We start from the raw sequence: 15,652 nt of genomic DNA, 5'->3' as shown, positions 1-15,652 counted from the left end.
AAGCAAAGGTGCCAATTTCTACTTCATTGTACATTGGCGCCCCCCTGTGGCAGATTTTAGTTAATGCATATTAATAATAAATGTATTATCTTTCTGGCTATACTATTGGTGCTACTGTTTTGTTCGCCATTTATCTAGAGCAATATGGTCATACAGTAGGGCATGCAATGTGAAAACTCAGTGTTTGCTTGGAGGAGTCATTTTGAATACTCATGTTCAGTACATGTATGATGAGGTTAGAAAAGTGTTGTGATATTCGAAATGGAGGCAGTTTTTAAAATGTCATTATGTCAAGGTTTATTAGGAAAAGTTCTGGACATTGTGTATGGAAATTGTAAGTGCTTTACAATGTAATTTCAACAACTAGCCTACATGATTCAACAACTACAGAAGCCGATTTTACTAATCACGTTCATCAACATATTGATTCTTAATCCAAAGTAGTTATTGTAGTTAGAATTTTTTTAAATGGTGTGGATTAACTCATTATCCAACGCTTGAAACATGATTTGGCCAATCTATCCCGTTTTCAACATGTGGCTGTGATGTTCTTTTTAGGTAAAAAAAATTCTGTCAATATTTTTGTGTTTACCTCCTACTGTCCACTTAACCACTATAAACTATGGTAGCTTTCCAGTCTCAAAGATCGTACATGGCAAATCCATTGATTTATATTTTGCAGATTATTCCAAATCTGCCACTTCATCTTCATCTTCACCATCTACTTGTCTCTCTTCAGTTCAGCTGACCAATAGCCTGAAAGCAAAATAAACACAATTTAATTTGAAGACTATCTGCATATCAAATAATAACAGTCGATGCTTCTCTATCTAAAGTGTCTTTAGGCGAAAGGCCACAGAAGAAAATGGAACACAAGCCAGACAATTAAGCAATCAATTTTGCCCAACTCAGGGCAAAACACTACCCCTATAACTATGCCACTTACTCCAATCAATCAAATTTTACATCAGCCGATGTCACAAAGTACAGAATGTTTTTTTCTTCTAGATTAAAGATAAATGCACTCTACTTATCCACAACACACTTCACAACGTCCTCTTCCCCTAGACCTACAGCTGCACCTCCTTTCCTGTACTACACACCTGGGACAGCGAGAGGGGCCGTGTCAGAGTTTAGCAGATTGAGAGGAAGCAATACCGAGCAGCAAGGACACGTCATTGGCTGAGGTGAGCCAGCTCCCGCCGTCAGCCACCATAATGTGGCCCGTCACATAGGAGGAGGCGCGGCTGGCCAGGAACAGCACGCTGTGGGCCATCTCAGTCTTGTTGCCTGCCCGCTGCAGCGGAATGGATGAGAAGGCGCCCATGCTGTCTGCTCTGTTGCCACCTGAATACAGGGGGGGGAGGGGGGGGGGTGAGAACAAGTATTTGGGGCAAAGAAAAAATGAGACTGAAGAGGACTTAATTTAGTTTACCTCTCCTAAGGCTCTGCTCTTGATACCTTTGACCTCACTAGCATAGAAATAACACAGAATTACCCAGATCTACTTAAGTGTATACAAAAACATACTTCATTAAAAGGTAGAGAAGAGTGGCAAAATTTATCACTAAAAAGTATGTGTGGCCATATGTGAGTTTGGCACACGGCTTAATCAATCAAACATGTTTATCAAATCCGAGCCAGGCAGCCAGAGATCCTTACCCAGTCTACGGAAGCCCTCTGTCCCAGAAATAGGACCTGGTGCCAGGGTGTTAACCCTTACCCCACTTGGTCCCCACTCAACAGCCAGGTGCTTGGTCATGGCATCTGGGGGAGAGAGATGTGAAAAGAAAAATGGTAGTGGGATGAATAAAGAGATGGGAAGTTGTTAGTGGGCTTGCTGTTATATCTGAGAAATAGTGCCGAATCAAAAGACTACAGCTACTTCTACCAAATACATGGAACCACATAAAAACATAACAATATAGTAACAATCATATACAGTTGAAGTCGGAAGTGTACATACACCTTAGCCAAATACATTTAAACTCAGTTTCACAATTCCTGACATTTAATCAGAGTAAAAATTCCCTGTCTTAGGTCAGTTAGGATCACCACTTTATTTTAAGAATGTGAAATGTCAGAATAATAGTAGAGAGAATGATTTGTTTCAGCTTTTATTTCTTTCATCACATTCCCAGTGGGTCAGAAGTTTACATGCTACCAAATACTAATTGAGTGTATTGCCTTTAAATTGTTTAACTTGGGTCAAACATTTCATGTAGCCTTCCACCAGCTTCCCACAACAAGTTGGGTGAATATTGGCCCATTCCTCCTGACAGAGCTGGTGTAACAGTCAGATTTGTAGGCCTCCTTGCTCGCACACGCTTTTTCAGTTCTGCCCACACATTTTCTATGGGATTGAGGTCAGGGCTTTGTGATGGCCACTCCAATACCTTGACTTTGTTGTCCTTAAGCCATTTTGCCACAACTTTGGAAGTATGCTTGCGGTCATTGTTCATTTGGAAGACCCATTTGCGACCAAGCTTTAACTTCCTGACTGATGTCTTGATATGTTGCTTCAATATACCCACATAATTGTCCTTCCTCGTGATGCCATCTATTTTGTGAAGTGCACCAGTCCCTCCTGCAGCAAAGCACCCCCACAACATGATGCTGCCAGCCCCATGCTTCACGGTTGGGATGGTGTTCTAAGGCTTGCAAGCCTCCCCCTTTTTCCTCCAAACATAACATGGTCATAATGGCCAAACAGTTCTATTTTTGTTTCATCAGACCAGAGGACATTTCTCCAAAAAGAACAATCTTTGTCCCCATGTGCAGTTGCAAACCGTAGTGTGACTTTTTTATGGCGGTTTTGGAGCAGTGGCTTCTTCCTTGCTGAGCGGCCTTTCAGGTTGTGTCGATATATGACTCGTTTTACTGTGGATATAGATACTTCTGAGCCCGTTTCCTCCAGCATCTTCACAAGGTCCTTTGCTGTTGTTCTGGGATTGATTTTCACTTTTCACACCAAAGTACGCTCATCTCTAGTAGACAGAACGTGTCTCCTTCCTGAGCGGTATGACGGCTGTATGGTCCCATGGTGTTTATACTTGCGTACTATTGTTTGTACAGATGAACGTGGTACCTTCAGGCATTTGGAAATTGCTCCCAAGGATGAACCAGACTTGTGGAGGTCTACAATTTTCTTTCTGAGATCTTGGCTGATTTCTTTTTATTTTCCCATGATGTCAAGCAAAGAGGCACTGAGTTTGAAGGTAGGCCTTGAAATACATCCACAAGTACACCTCCAATTGACTCAAATGATGTCAATTAGCCTATCAGGAGCTTCTAAAGCCATGACATCATTTTCTGGAATTTTCGAAGTTGTTTAAAGGCACAGTCCATTTAGTGTATTTAAACTTCTGACCCACTGGAAGTGTGATACAGTGAATTATAAGTGAAATAATTTGTCTGTAAACAATTGTTGGAAAAATTACTTGTGTCATGCACAAAGTAGATGCCCTAACCAACTTTCCAAAACTATAGTTTGTTAACAAGACATTTGTGGAGTGGTTGAAAAACAAGTTTTAATGACTCCAACCTAAGTGTATGTAAACTTCCAACTTCAACTGTAGTTATAACACTGTAACGTTTCTTACCGTTGGCAGCCTTGGCAGAGCCAGCATGCACCTGGAGAGCCTGACCCCTGTAGCCAAGGGTGGCAGAGATGTTTACAATGGCACCCCCATGGTCCTGAACACAAACATCAGACATGATCAAGTCTATCTATCCATACATTTTACCAGAAGTATGACTATCTGAGGTAATAGCACAACAATGAAAAACAAACAGGAATATCCATGCAAGTCATGCGAAAAGGTAGGTAGTTAGATTGAAGGAAATTGATTGAAAAATCTCAGTGCATACTGAGAGTGTGCCGTACCTTGAACCACTTCTCATAGACCACCTTGCTGGTGTTAAATGTACCCATGGTGTCTATCTCCAGGACTGTCTTGAAGGCATTGAAGGAGAGGGAGGTTGCAGGGCACAAGAAGTTTCCAGCAGCATCTATAAAATAAAATAGATCGCTAGACAGTTCCTTACATATTTCAAACAACCAATATTAACACGTTTCCATTCGAAATTGGATATTAAAATGAAAATGTACAAATGTAAAGAAAGACTGAGATTGAAATATTGTGAAATGCAAATCAAGTTAGAAACGTAACAAAAATGATTAAAGGCAGAACAGATGATGACTTCGTGATCTGAAATAGGCCTATATGATAACAGTTGATAAAGAGAGATTGACATAGCTTGAGAAAATTCAATAATTAAAACAAAATGACACTGCTTTCACCCCATCATAGCTTCATTAAAATCAATTTCGCACACAATTTCACAGCAGAGCCAATTTCATTTCACCCCAACCTACAATGTTAATGTATGGGTGCATGCGCATGTCTGTCTGTGCACATGTGTGTGTTCTACATACTATTAATGAGGATATCAATCCTGCCCAGCTCTTTCAGCGTCTCGTCCACTGCAGCGGAGATGGTCTGGGGCTGTCGCACGTCAACGGTCAGAGGGAGACAGTGGCGTCCCGTCGCTGCCATCAGCTTCTTAGCAGCCTGGAAGAAAACACAGACTATACATCAGCATGATAAATCAACATTTATTCAACGTTTATTCAACATTAAATCAACATCGTTTTTTTGTTTGGTCTACTACACAATATAAGGGTAGCGACCTCTGTCAGCTTTTCCAAGTTTCTGCTGGCAATCACTGTGTCACAGCCGTGCCTGAAAGAGACAAAAGGTGAGAGGTTAGGGGTGAGGGGCATGATGTTCCGTGTGTGATGACATGCGGCATAAGGTTTTAGTTGTCTCTAATGGTGGTTTGCGGATGACACAAGGAAGCTATAGGTAGAACACAGTGGCATAAGGTGAGCCGTCCCAGGTGTAGGCAGGGTACAAGGCCATGGGAATGTGATAGATGAGGGGTGAGGGGTGCAGGGACATGTCAAGTGAAAGGTGCAAGTTTAAGGCTGAGATCATGTGGTGTACTGAGAAGCCAAAGGTGACAGAGGCATCATTCAAGGTCTTAGGTGAAGAGTAATATGCTCTATAGGTAAGAGAAGATAGGCAGACACAGGCAGTGATAACCCAACCAGAGGGTTAAAGTACAGTCTCAGGGAGCATGGAGTAGTACGTCAAGAGACTCCAGGTACAGTACCTCATGAGCACTTCAGCTATGCGCAGTCCAATTCCAGTTCCCCCTCCAGTTATGAACGCCACTTGGTCTCTGTGAAAAGATATTGTTAAAAAATGATGTTAAGTACCAGTATTATACAAAGCGCCCTATGTCTGTCATCTTTTCCTATTACATCACTTATGGTGATAACATGTCCCTATAAAATCTACTGGCCATTGCTTTTGTTCCAAATGACAATGCACAGCTCAAGTACAGTTGGTACGTTAAGGTTGTATTTCCACTTACTTAAGTAAATCTGGACTGTAAATGTGAGTGTATGAAGTCATGCAGTCATCTGTGTCTACATCCTCGGGCAACTCTCCCACCCTCTGTGGCTCTGCCATACTGATGTTCCAAAGGTGCCTGGCTGTAACAAAAATATTCATTTATTACACTTCTAAGGCACACTTTGTGCAATGTAGCAATCGCTGGGATATAGACTGCATTGCAGACTGCATTGCAGACTGAAGATGCATGGAAGAATTTAAAGTTGACAAAGGTCAAAGATTTTTTTATAACCCAAAGATAGACCACAGCCAATCGTTTCCAATGGGAGCAAATGAATCATAGTAGGCAGAACAAGCACGAGCTAACGAGATCCTACTGGCGCGTTCTAGCATGTATTTGCATATTTCGGTTAGAGAACGCTTAGTCTGAATCTCAATTCGCCCTTGCACTACAAAACAACGGAATTTGTTTTGAAACTTTGGCAAAAAGTAGTATGTTCGTAACATATTTTAGTTTTGGGAACAGAACACTGTATTGAGATCAAACGTTTCATCGATGAGAAAATTTGCAGAATGTCGTCCAAAATCCATCTCGCTCCGTCTTCTCCCACTGCCGGCCACTGGGCTTCCTCTCATCACCATATTTGGTGTTGATTGGAAACTCCAACCGGATGCTTCAGATTTCTACATCCGGTAAAACATCTGGCTTATTGTTCTATCTATGGTAAAGTTGCACTCACCGAAAGTGTTGTTGTGTTTTTTTCTGTTGTAAGCGTTTGCTCTGTAATGACACCGACGCACAAATGTCTCTCGACGACCAAATGCACTCTGTTGCAGATTAACTTCACAAATTGCGACTGAAGACGTTTACAAATTCACTAAATTGTCAAACAGCAAATTTGCTCTCTGGTCATGAAAATACTGTACCTTGAACCTATTTTTTGTGAAACGACAAGTGCATTTTGGGATATGTAGTTCAAGAGGGGTCTGTTCAAGAGCGCAAACGTCATACTCATGCTGTCATTCTGTACAGGAGTTTCCCATCCATGCAGAGGATAGAAAATGTGTTCTTTGCTTATTCATAAAAATGCTGGGATAGAATATCTAGTGTTGTTTTTTTCTGTTGAGATGCTTAAACTATACTGAAACAATTTTATATATATATATATATATATATATATATATATATATATGCAATATGCAATAATTTAATAATTTTTACTGAGTTACATTTCATATAAGGAAATCAGCCAATTGAAATGAATTCATTAGGTTCTAATTTATCGGTTTCCCATGACTGGGCAGGGATGCAGCCATGGGTGGGCCTGGGAGGGCAGTCTGAAGTGCTGGTGTGCAATAGTCTGTGAAGTGCCCTTGCACTACTAAACATCACCATTTAAAAAAAAAACTTCAGCAACAATTAAAGTCTACTAAACTTAGTCCACTATGTTCGTAACACATTTACCAAGACTGGACAGGGGCGCAGCCATGGGTGTTAGTTTTTTTCCACAAAAGGGCTTTATTACAGACAGAAATACTCCTCAGTTTAATTTCGGTGACTGGTCTCAGACAATCCCGCAGGTGAAGAAGCCAGATGTGGAGGTCCTGGGCTGGCGTGGTTACACTTGATCTGCGGTTGTGAGGCCGTTTAGACGTACTGCCAAATTCTCTAAAACGATGTTAGAAGCGGTTTATGGTAGAGAAATTAACATTAAATTCTCTGGCAACAGCTCTGGGGGACATTCCTGCAGTTAGCATGTCAATTGCACACTCCCTCAAAACTTGAGACATCTGTGGCATTGTGTTGTGTGACAAAACTGCACATTTTAGAGTGGCCTTTTATAGTCCCCAGCACAAGGTGCACCTGTAATGACTACACTGTTTAATCAGCTTCTTGATATGCCACACCTGTCAGGTGGATGGATTATCTTGGCAAAGAAATGCTCACTAACAGGGATGTAAACAAATTTGTACCCAAAATCTGTGAGAAATAAGCTTTTCGTGCGTAGGGAAAATTTCTGGGATCTTTTATTTCAGCTCATGAAACATAGGACAAACACGTTACGTTTACATTTTTGTTCAGTATACAAATGCCTCAAGGCTCACTCAGACATTATAGACATGTTTCTAAATTCTACCTCAAGGCAAGAATGAATAAATCACTGCAGAACCTTCAGATAAGATACAGAAACAAAAAGGTAATTGTTCTCATTGTCAAAAGTGTTTCAGTAACACCATATTCTAGGTGGCCATTAAAGAATATAAAGCATTTATTAAATGTATCTGTGCATGTTTAGGGAGAGCAATAACAGTGTCTCTTTTATGGCCCTTAATAACCATATGTAAAAGTCTTTCTGGTATTCCACTTCACAAAACATTACCTGCTTTTCCAAATCAGAGGGATGAGGAAAACCCTTGATCTCCTATTACCCTCAGCTTTTTAGCATGGCACCAGGGAGTGTCATTGCTGGTAAACTGACACCAGATTTGGCTGGTGAATGGTATTAGTTTCCAGGGATCGATGCTCATCAGAGTACATTCGGATGGTGGATGGCTTTCTCTCAATCTGAATTTAGGGATTTTATTGACAGGAAGAGCCCTGTGAAATGGATCCCTCAGATAGTTCAGGGCTAATATATCCAAAGCACTTAGGCTGTATGTATGCCAACAGTATCCATTAATGCATGCCAGCCTGGACAGATTTATCAACAGTTTTCTGACTCCAGATAGTGAGATGATGTGTTGTTATAAAGCAACAATGCAGCTACAGGAAAACATCAAGACATGTAAGTAACATTTTTGGTGAGACACAGTCAAAGCTTGCAGAAGCTCTGTGGGGGTTAAGAAATGTTTTCTTTGGTCTCCATTTTCTTCATTACATAAGTGGTCAAAATGTCTTTCCCTTGGAGTTTGATAGCTCCCCACTAGGTGGTGGTAATTGGCAGATTACAGTTTTTAAAACACTAGCAGAGCCTGTAGAATACTAACCCTCTTCCTCACAAACAATTAATAATACATAAACCAGCCCAAACAAACATGACAGGGTTAAAGCATAAATACAGCTCCAGATTCCACAGTATGTGCTTATCTTAATCATGTCTTGTGGGAGTAATCCGAGAATATATATTTTTAAGTGTTGGATGTATAATGCAACTCTAGGTATCTCATTATTGCGTATCCACTTCTGACTCCGACTGTCACTCTAGTATTGTTAGATTAGCTCAGTGAATAATAGTATAATCAACGATAAGCAACTGCTTCTCCCGAGTGGCGCAGCGGTCTAAGGCACTGAATCTCAGTGCAAGAGGCGTCACTACAGTCCCTGGTTCGAATCCAGACTGTATCACATCCGGCTGTGATTGGGAGTCCCATTGGGCGGCGCACAATTGGCCCATGGTCGTCCGGAGTAGGCCGTCATTGTAAATAAGAATTTTTTTCTTAACCGAATTGCCTAGTTAAATAAATGTTAAATGTAAAAAATAATATGACAGGGGAACCCTTTCCCTTGAGCCTCATCATGGCCAGATGAGGCAACATTATACTGTACCGCATTACACACAGGCTCAAGCTCATTGCATGTGTAGTTCAGTTCATAACACATTACAATTGTTTTAATAACAGTGATTTCCATTTCATTCCGTCTCAGAGTATCTGGGCATGAAATGTTTCCATAATTATTCAAGACCTTCAATTAACATTAAAATATAACTTGACAGTGGTTGGAATGAAAACCTGCTCCCTCTGGAACCTACTGTAAGCCAACACTCACTGTGCTGTTGGACAAGTCACTTCTGGATCATTGCCTCGAGAACATCTCCAGATGTATGAACACTGGACAACCAGGTGAAATCAAGCATTAGTCTGTAGCATATGCATATGTCTCACGAGCCATAATCGAAATCCCCAACTAGCTCCGATTTCATATTGTACATTCTCTTGTCGAGAGAAAATGGCGCCTATGCAAAGTCAACCGTTCACTGTGACCTCTTCCCATATCGGGGCTCATACTGCAGGGTTCATTCCTGTTTGCTCAAGCACTGACAGTGGGTGCTTGGCTCTGATCTTTGTGTCTGGGTCTGTGCTGGGCTTCTCTTGGGCCCCATTTGAGGCTGGCACTGCTGCTGATGGTGCCTGCTCCTGCTCCAGCCCCATCAGCCTGGCACTGGCCTCCCACAGCCTCCGGGACACCTCCTGGTCGAGGGCCTTGGGTGCTGGCTCCTTCTCTATCATGACATCGTAGTAACAGCCCGTAACCCCCTCCAACTCCTCGGCCACGGCCAGATAGACACTAGGCTGGGCCCCCAGCTCTGGCCCCTTCACTAGGAGGGTGAAGAACGGACCTGCAGGGAGAGACAGTAGGGGTCATTTGGAGCATTTTGTGAATAACTTTTCCTGAGTGATTGGGAGCTTCAACTATGACCTACTGAGCCTATTCATCTAAACTGATATGATGGTTTAGCAAACATTTTCACGTGAGTGGATCTCTAAGTGTAATAGACAATGAGAAGGCGGCGGACTCACTGAGCACTGAGCTGGAGAACTGCGATTGGTGGAGGCCAGTGTGTCTCCCTAGCTCTGTGGCAACGACCCCGGGGTGTAGGCAATTCACAGTGACCCCAGTACCTGTCACAACAAAAATTAAGAACACAGTAATCAATAGAAAATACAAACCCAACAACACAAAAATAACAAACCTACCCAAACAGAGTACAAACCTATCCACCCACACAGAGAACACACATACACACACACTGGACTTACCTTCTAGCCTTAGAGCCAGTTCTCTTGTGAATAGAACGTTGGCAAGTTTGCTTTGGCAGTAGGCCCGTTTGGTGTCAAACTTCTTATTGTCCCAGTTGAGGTCGTTGAAATCGATCTCCCCGACGATGTGGGCGAGAGAGGTCAGGTTGACCACTCTGCTAGGGGCAGAGTCCTTCAGCTTTTCCAGCAGCAGATTGGTCAGCAAGAAGTGACCTGAACAAAGGAACACAGTAACATGAACATATGACAATGTCCATATGCTCCTATATTATAGCTATGTATTTATAATACAACGTAAAGCAACAGTACGAAATAAAACCCTGTAGAAAGCGCACTCTAGTTGGGAGTATTCGGGAACTCAGAAGCTTACCTAAATGGTTCACTCCAAACTGTATGTCAAACCCATCCTCTGTCTTCCCTGCTGGACATCTCATCACTCCTGCATTGTTTATCAGCACATCCACATGCTTTTCCTCTGCAACAACATGAAGAAAACACACACACAGAGAGACAGAGAGAGAGAGAGAGAGAGAGAGAGAGAGAGAGAGACACACACGTCTGAGAATAAGGTGTAGCTCAACTCATAAAGGTGCAAAAGCTGCTAAAGTGGCCATTACTTCCAATGTGTCTCATTTGAGTTGATGTCTCTCCAGTGCGTATTTTAACTCACCTTGGTTGACTCTCTCTGCAAACTGGCGGATGGATTTGATGGAGGCCAGGTCTATGTGGCGTGCGTAAACATGAGGATTCAGTGTCTGCCCTCGGATCTCTTTGGCAGCCGCCTCACATTTCTCCATATCCCTACACCCCATAATGATTCGACCACCTGATTGGATGGAAGAGGATAGGAAATGGGAAAAAGTAGCTACAGTTGAAGTCGGAAGTTTACATACACTTAGGTTGGAGTCATTAAAACTAGTTTTTCAACCACTCCACAAATTTCTTGTCAACAAACTATAGTTTTGGAAAGTCGGTTAGGACATCTACTTTGTGCATGACACAAGTAATTCTTCCAACAATTGTTTACAGACAGATTATTTCACTTATAATTCACTGTATCACAATTCCAGTGGGTCAGAAGTTTACATACACTAAATTGACTGCGCCTTTAAACAGCTTGGAAAATTCCAGAAAATGATGTCATGGCTTTAGAAGCTTCTGATAGGCTAATTGACATAATTTGTGTCAATTGGAGGTGTACCTGTGGATGTATTTCAAGGCCTACCTTCAAACTCACTGCCTATTTGCTTGACATCATGGGAAAATCAAAAGAAATCAGCCAAGACCATAGGAAAGAATTGTAGACCTCCACAAGTCTGGTTCATCCTTGGGAGCAATTTCCAAATACCTGAAGGTACTACGTTCATCTGTACAAACAATAGTATGCAAGTATAAACACCATGGGACCACACAGCCGTTATACCGCTCATCCTAGAGATGAACGTACTTTGGTGTGAAAAGTGCAAATTAATCCCAGAACAACAGCAAAGGACCTTGTGAAGATGCTGGAGGAAACAGCTACAAAAGTATTTATATCCACAGTAAAACAAGTCCTATATCGACATAACCTGAAAGGCTGCTCAGCAAGGAAGAAGCCACTGCTCCAAAACCGCAATAAAAAAGTCACACTACGGTTTGCAACTGCACATGGGGACAAAGATTGTTCTTTTTGGAGAAATGTCCTCTGGTCTGATGAAACAAAAATAGAACTGTTTGGCCATAATGACCATCGTTATGTTTGGAGGAAAATGAGGGAGGCTTGCAACCCGAAGAACACCATCCCAACCGTGAAGCACGGGGGTGGCAGCATCATGCTGTGGGGGTGCTTTGCTGCAGGAGGGACTGGTGCACTTCACAAAATAGATGGTACCATGAGGAAGGGAAATTATGTGGATATATTGAAGCAACATCTCAAGACATCAGTCAGGAAGTTAAAGCTTGGTCACAAATGGGGCTTCCAAATGGACAATGACCCCAAGCATACTTCCAAAGTTGTGGCAAAATGGCTTAAGGACAGCAAAATCAAGGTATTGGAGTGGCCAACAAAGCCCTGACCTCAATCCCATAGAAAATGTGTGGTCAGAACTGAAAAAGCGTGTGCGAGCAAGGAGGCCTACAAACACCATCTGTGTCAGGAGGAATGGGCCAAAATTCACCCAACTTATTGTGGGAAGCTTGTGGAAGGATACCCAAAACATTTGACCCAAGTTAAACAATTTAAAGGCAACTATACCAAATACTAATTGAGTGTATGTAAACTTCTGACCCACTGGGAATGTGATGAAAGAAATAAAACCTGAAATAAATCACTCTCTCCTATTGTTCTGAAATGTCACATTCTTAAAATAAAGTGGTGATCCTAACTGACCTAAGACAGGGAATTGTTACTTGGATTAAATGTCAGGAATTGTGAAAAACTGAGTTTAAATGTATTTGGCTAAGGTGTATGTCAACTTCCGACTTCAACTGTAGGTTAACTCATAATGAATACTAAGGTAGTCGTTCTGGCTATTTTCTCAAGCAATTATGCTTGCTTGAATAACTTGTAACAACTAGCCAATCACAAAATAGTAAAGACAAACATTAAATAATAATACTATAATAATAGCCAGTGACCAGAATGGAATATAATTGCATTGTCTAAATATGTGCTCTGTAGCCTACTAATAAGCCCTTGAGTAAAATAAGTGGTTAGTTGCCGCTCTGATGTAGCCAAATGCTCTGTACCCCTCTTGGCCAGTTCTTTGGCTGTCTCTTTACCGATCCCAGTGTTGGCTCCTGTTATGACTACGGTCTTCCCTGGTATTTTAGCTTTACTGGGACAAGGGCCTCCAGTAACATGGTTCCTATGGGGAGAATGACACAATCATAATTCAGAGTGACACACAAGCTGTAAGAGATGGTTTAGAAAGGTTTTGGCTACACATTACAACATGCAATGCAATGTTAAATAGCACTGTGCATTATATATCTTTAACTGTGACACTGGCAGTTTCATAACATCAAACTCCTGATGGATTGGGGAGCTTTGTCAACCAGGTGCATAATACTACAGAAGTATCAGCTGATGGCAGATGGTATAGTTGTTAAGATTCATCTAGCTTTTTGAGAAGGAATTTCTTATGCTACTCACTTCAATAAAACAGCGCACCCAAACACTGTTCCAAAGACCGAGACGGGCAGAATATATTTGCTCATCGTTTACGAAGGTTTACACACACAAATAACATAAGACAGGTTATAAAACCGCGAACAAACAGGAGACTATCATAATATCCTCATGGACAAGGTTAAAGGCGCATGGTAATACACGTCAACCAGTTCACAGGCGTCTGACCAATCACAACGAAAACATTCGCCAATAGCATTATGGGACTTATAGTGTTATTTATATATATATATATATATATATTTAGAACTGTGGCGTTACTCTCTTGTAAGACAAAATGTTGAAGGTGCTATGGAGAGAAATAGTAATGACGTATTTTTGTAGGCACTAACTCGACAATGGTTAGTTGGACAAAGCTAATGGGGAATTGAATGGCGTTTTTGTAGGGTTTTTGAATAAACCCCGAAAATAAGGGCTGTGGAGGATCTTATACATTTTGTTCTATGACACAATCTTCTTCAGCTAGAGAGGAGGAGGAAGAGCGAGGCCCAATTCAGCGGAGATGCATCCACCAATCTAAAGAAAGGATAGGCAGGAAATAGACAGCCCATAGTGCTGCCTTGTGGACAATGAATCCCATTATTAGGGCCAAAAACTAAACTTATGAACCAGAAGTATAAAAATAGCACATATAGAACAGATCTACCTCTTCTTAGACTTGCTTTCAATGAGAATGACAGATTTATAACTCACATGTGCACAATAAGATACATATTGCACCTTTAACCACAGAATTAGTCATTAGAATACTTAATAGGAACTCTATGATGTTAACATTCTAATTCAGCAAATGAAGAAGAACTAGGCTTACTTGGTATTAAATCTAAGTCTTTGGAGTAGGTGTCCCAACTGACGAATACCCCTGCAGAAGCCTGAAGTGCGGTGTGACATTTTGATATTCCCACTCTTGTGATGGGTTATAAACTAGTGTCTGTACATGTTTCCCAGCTGTTCTATATTTGTATCGTTTGTCAGTTTTTTAGTGCTTTTTAAGAACAACCATCAATTAAATCTTTGTGAAAGTGTAACACTAGTTCTACAGCTGCACCATTGAGAGCATCTTGACTGGCTGCATCACCGCTTGGTACGGCAACTGCAAGGCACCCGATCGCAAGGTGCTACACAGGGTGGTGAGTACGGCCCAGTACATCACTGGGGCTGAGCTCACTGTCATCCAGGATCTCTATACCAGGAGGTGTCAGAGGATGGCATAAACTATTGTCAAAGGTTCCAGCAACCCAAGCCATAGAATGTTCTCTCTGCTACTGCACGGCAAGCGGTAACAGTGCACCAAGTCTGGAACCAACAGGACCCTGAACAGCTTCTACCCCCCAAGCCATAAGACCACTAAACAAGACTGCTAAATAAATTATCAAATGGCTACCCAGAATACCTGCATTGACCCTTTTTTGCACTGACTCTCTTGCATTGACTCTATGCACACACACTGGACTCCACCCACACACTAACACATACATACAAACCACTGGAGGCTGCTGAGGGGAGGACGGCTCATAATAATGTCTGGAATGAAGTAATGGAATGGCATCAAACACATGGAACCATATGTTTAATGCATTTGATACCATTCCAGCCATTACCACGAGCCCGTCCTCCCCAATTAAGGTGCCACCAACCTCCTGTGGTAAACACACACACTACATATGCCCACACACACATAACGTGCACACATGCATACTGACGCCATACAAACACTCACACACACACACACTTTTCATACTCACCACACACGCTGCTGCTGCTGTTTATTGTCTATCCTTTTCCCTAGTCACTTTAGCGTTATTATATGTACATAGCTAGCTCAATTCCCTCGTACCCCTGCACATCAACTCGGTACTCGTACTCCCTGTATAAAGCCATGTTATTTTTACTCGTTATTGTTTTTCGTTATTCACTGTGTATTTATTCCTCGTGTCATTATTTCTATTTTTATCCTTAACTCTGCATTGTTTGAAAAGGATCCATAAGTAAGAATTTCACTGTTAGTCTACACCTGTTGTTTACGAAGCATGTGCCAAATAACATTTGATTTGAATATGTGTTTATTGTACTAACATCTACTGTAGGTGTTACACTATCTCTGGTAGGTGCCTTTAACAAAAAAAACTTTAACAGTCACACCCACACAGGGCTTTGGTCCAGTGCAAACAAAATACATTTTGGCGATAAAGTAATCCTTCTAACCCCCCCCTTAAAAGATTTAGATGCACTATTGTAAAGTGGTTGTTCCACTGGATATTATAAGGTGAATGCACCAATTTGTAAGTCGCTCTGGATA

General features: G+C 41.6%; 2 protein-coding genes across 5 annotated transcripts; both read right to left on the bottom strand.

The window, feature by feature from the left end:
- Positions 1–271: 271 nt before the first annotated feature.
- On the bottom strand, positions 272–6,389 carry decr2 (2,4-dienoyl CoA reductase 2, peroxisomal). Of its 3 annotated transcripts, none has more exons than XM_014158506.3 (10): positions 6,164–6,389; positions 5,443–5,563; positions 5,179–5,247; positions 4,694–4,745; positions 4,439–4,574; positions 3,887–4,011; positions 3,603–3,696; positions 1,663–1,767; positions 1,104–1,347; positions 272–756 (listed from the first exon to the last, which is right to left on the bottom strand). In XM_014158506.3, the coding sequence occupies exons 2-9, from the start codon at positions 5,538–5,540 to the stop codon at positions 1,127–1,129; spliced, it is 900 nt and encodes a 299-aa protein (XP_014013981.1). In that variant the 5' UTR covers positions 5,541–5,563; positions 6,164–6,389; the 3' UTR covers positions 272–756; positions 1,104–1,126.
- A 1,040-nt stretch (positions 6,390–7,429) lies between these two features.
- LOC106579211 (retinol dehydrogenase 13) lies at positions 7,430–13,510 on the bottom strand. Of its 2 annotated transcripts, none has more exons than XM_014158897.3 (7): positions 13,318–13,510; positions 12,945–13,030; positions 10,855–11,010; positions 10,555–10,659; positions 10,185–10,397; positions 9,945–10,046; positions 7,430–9,763 (listed from the first exon to the last, which is right to left on the bottom strand). In XM_014158897.3, exons 1-7 carry the CDS (start codon positions 13,380–13,382, stop codon positions 9,426–9,428), a joined length of 1,065 nt encoding a protein of 354 aa, XP_014014372.3. In that variant the 5' UTR covers positions 13,383–13,510; the 3' UTR covers positions 7,430–9,425. The 2 variants fall into 2 exon arrangements, with proteins under 2 accessions (XP_014014372.3, XP_014014371.3); XM_014158896.3 differs by having other exon boundaries at positions 12,912–13,030; positions 13,318–13,509.
- Positions 13,511–15,652: the final 2,142 nt, after the last annotated feature.

Source organism: Salmo salar, chromosome 19 (assembly GCF_965601325.2).
Source record: "Salmo salar chromosome 19, fSalSal1, whole genome shotgun sequence".
NCBI classification, from domain to species: domain Eukaryota; kingdom Metazoa; phylum Chordata; class Actinopteri; order Salmoniformes; family Salmonidae; genus Salmo; species Salmo salar.
This window is presented reverse-complemented; position numbering and strand designations above follow the sequence as displayed.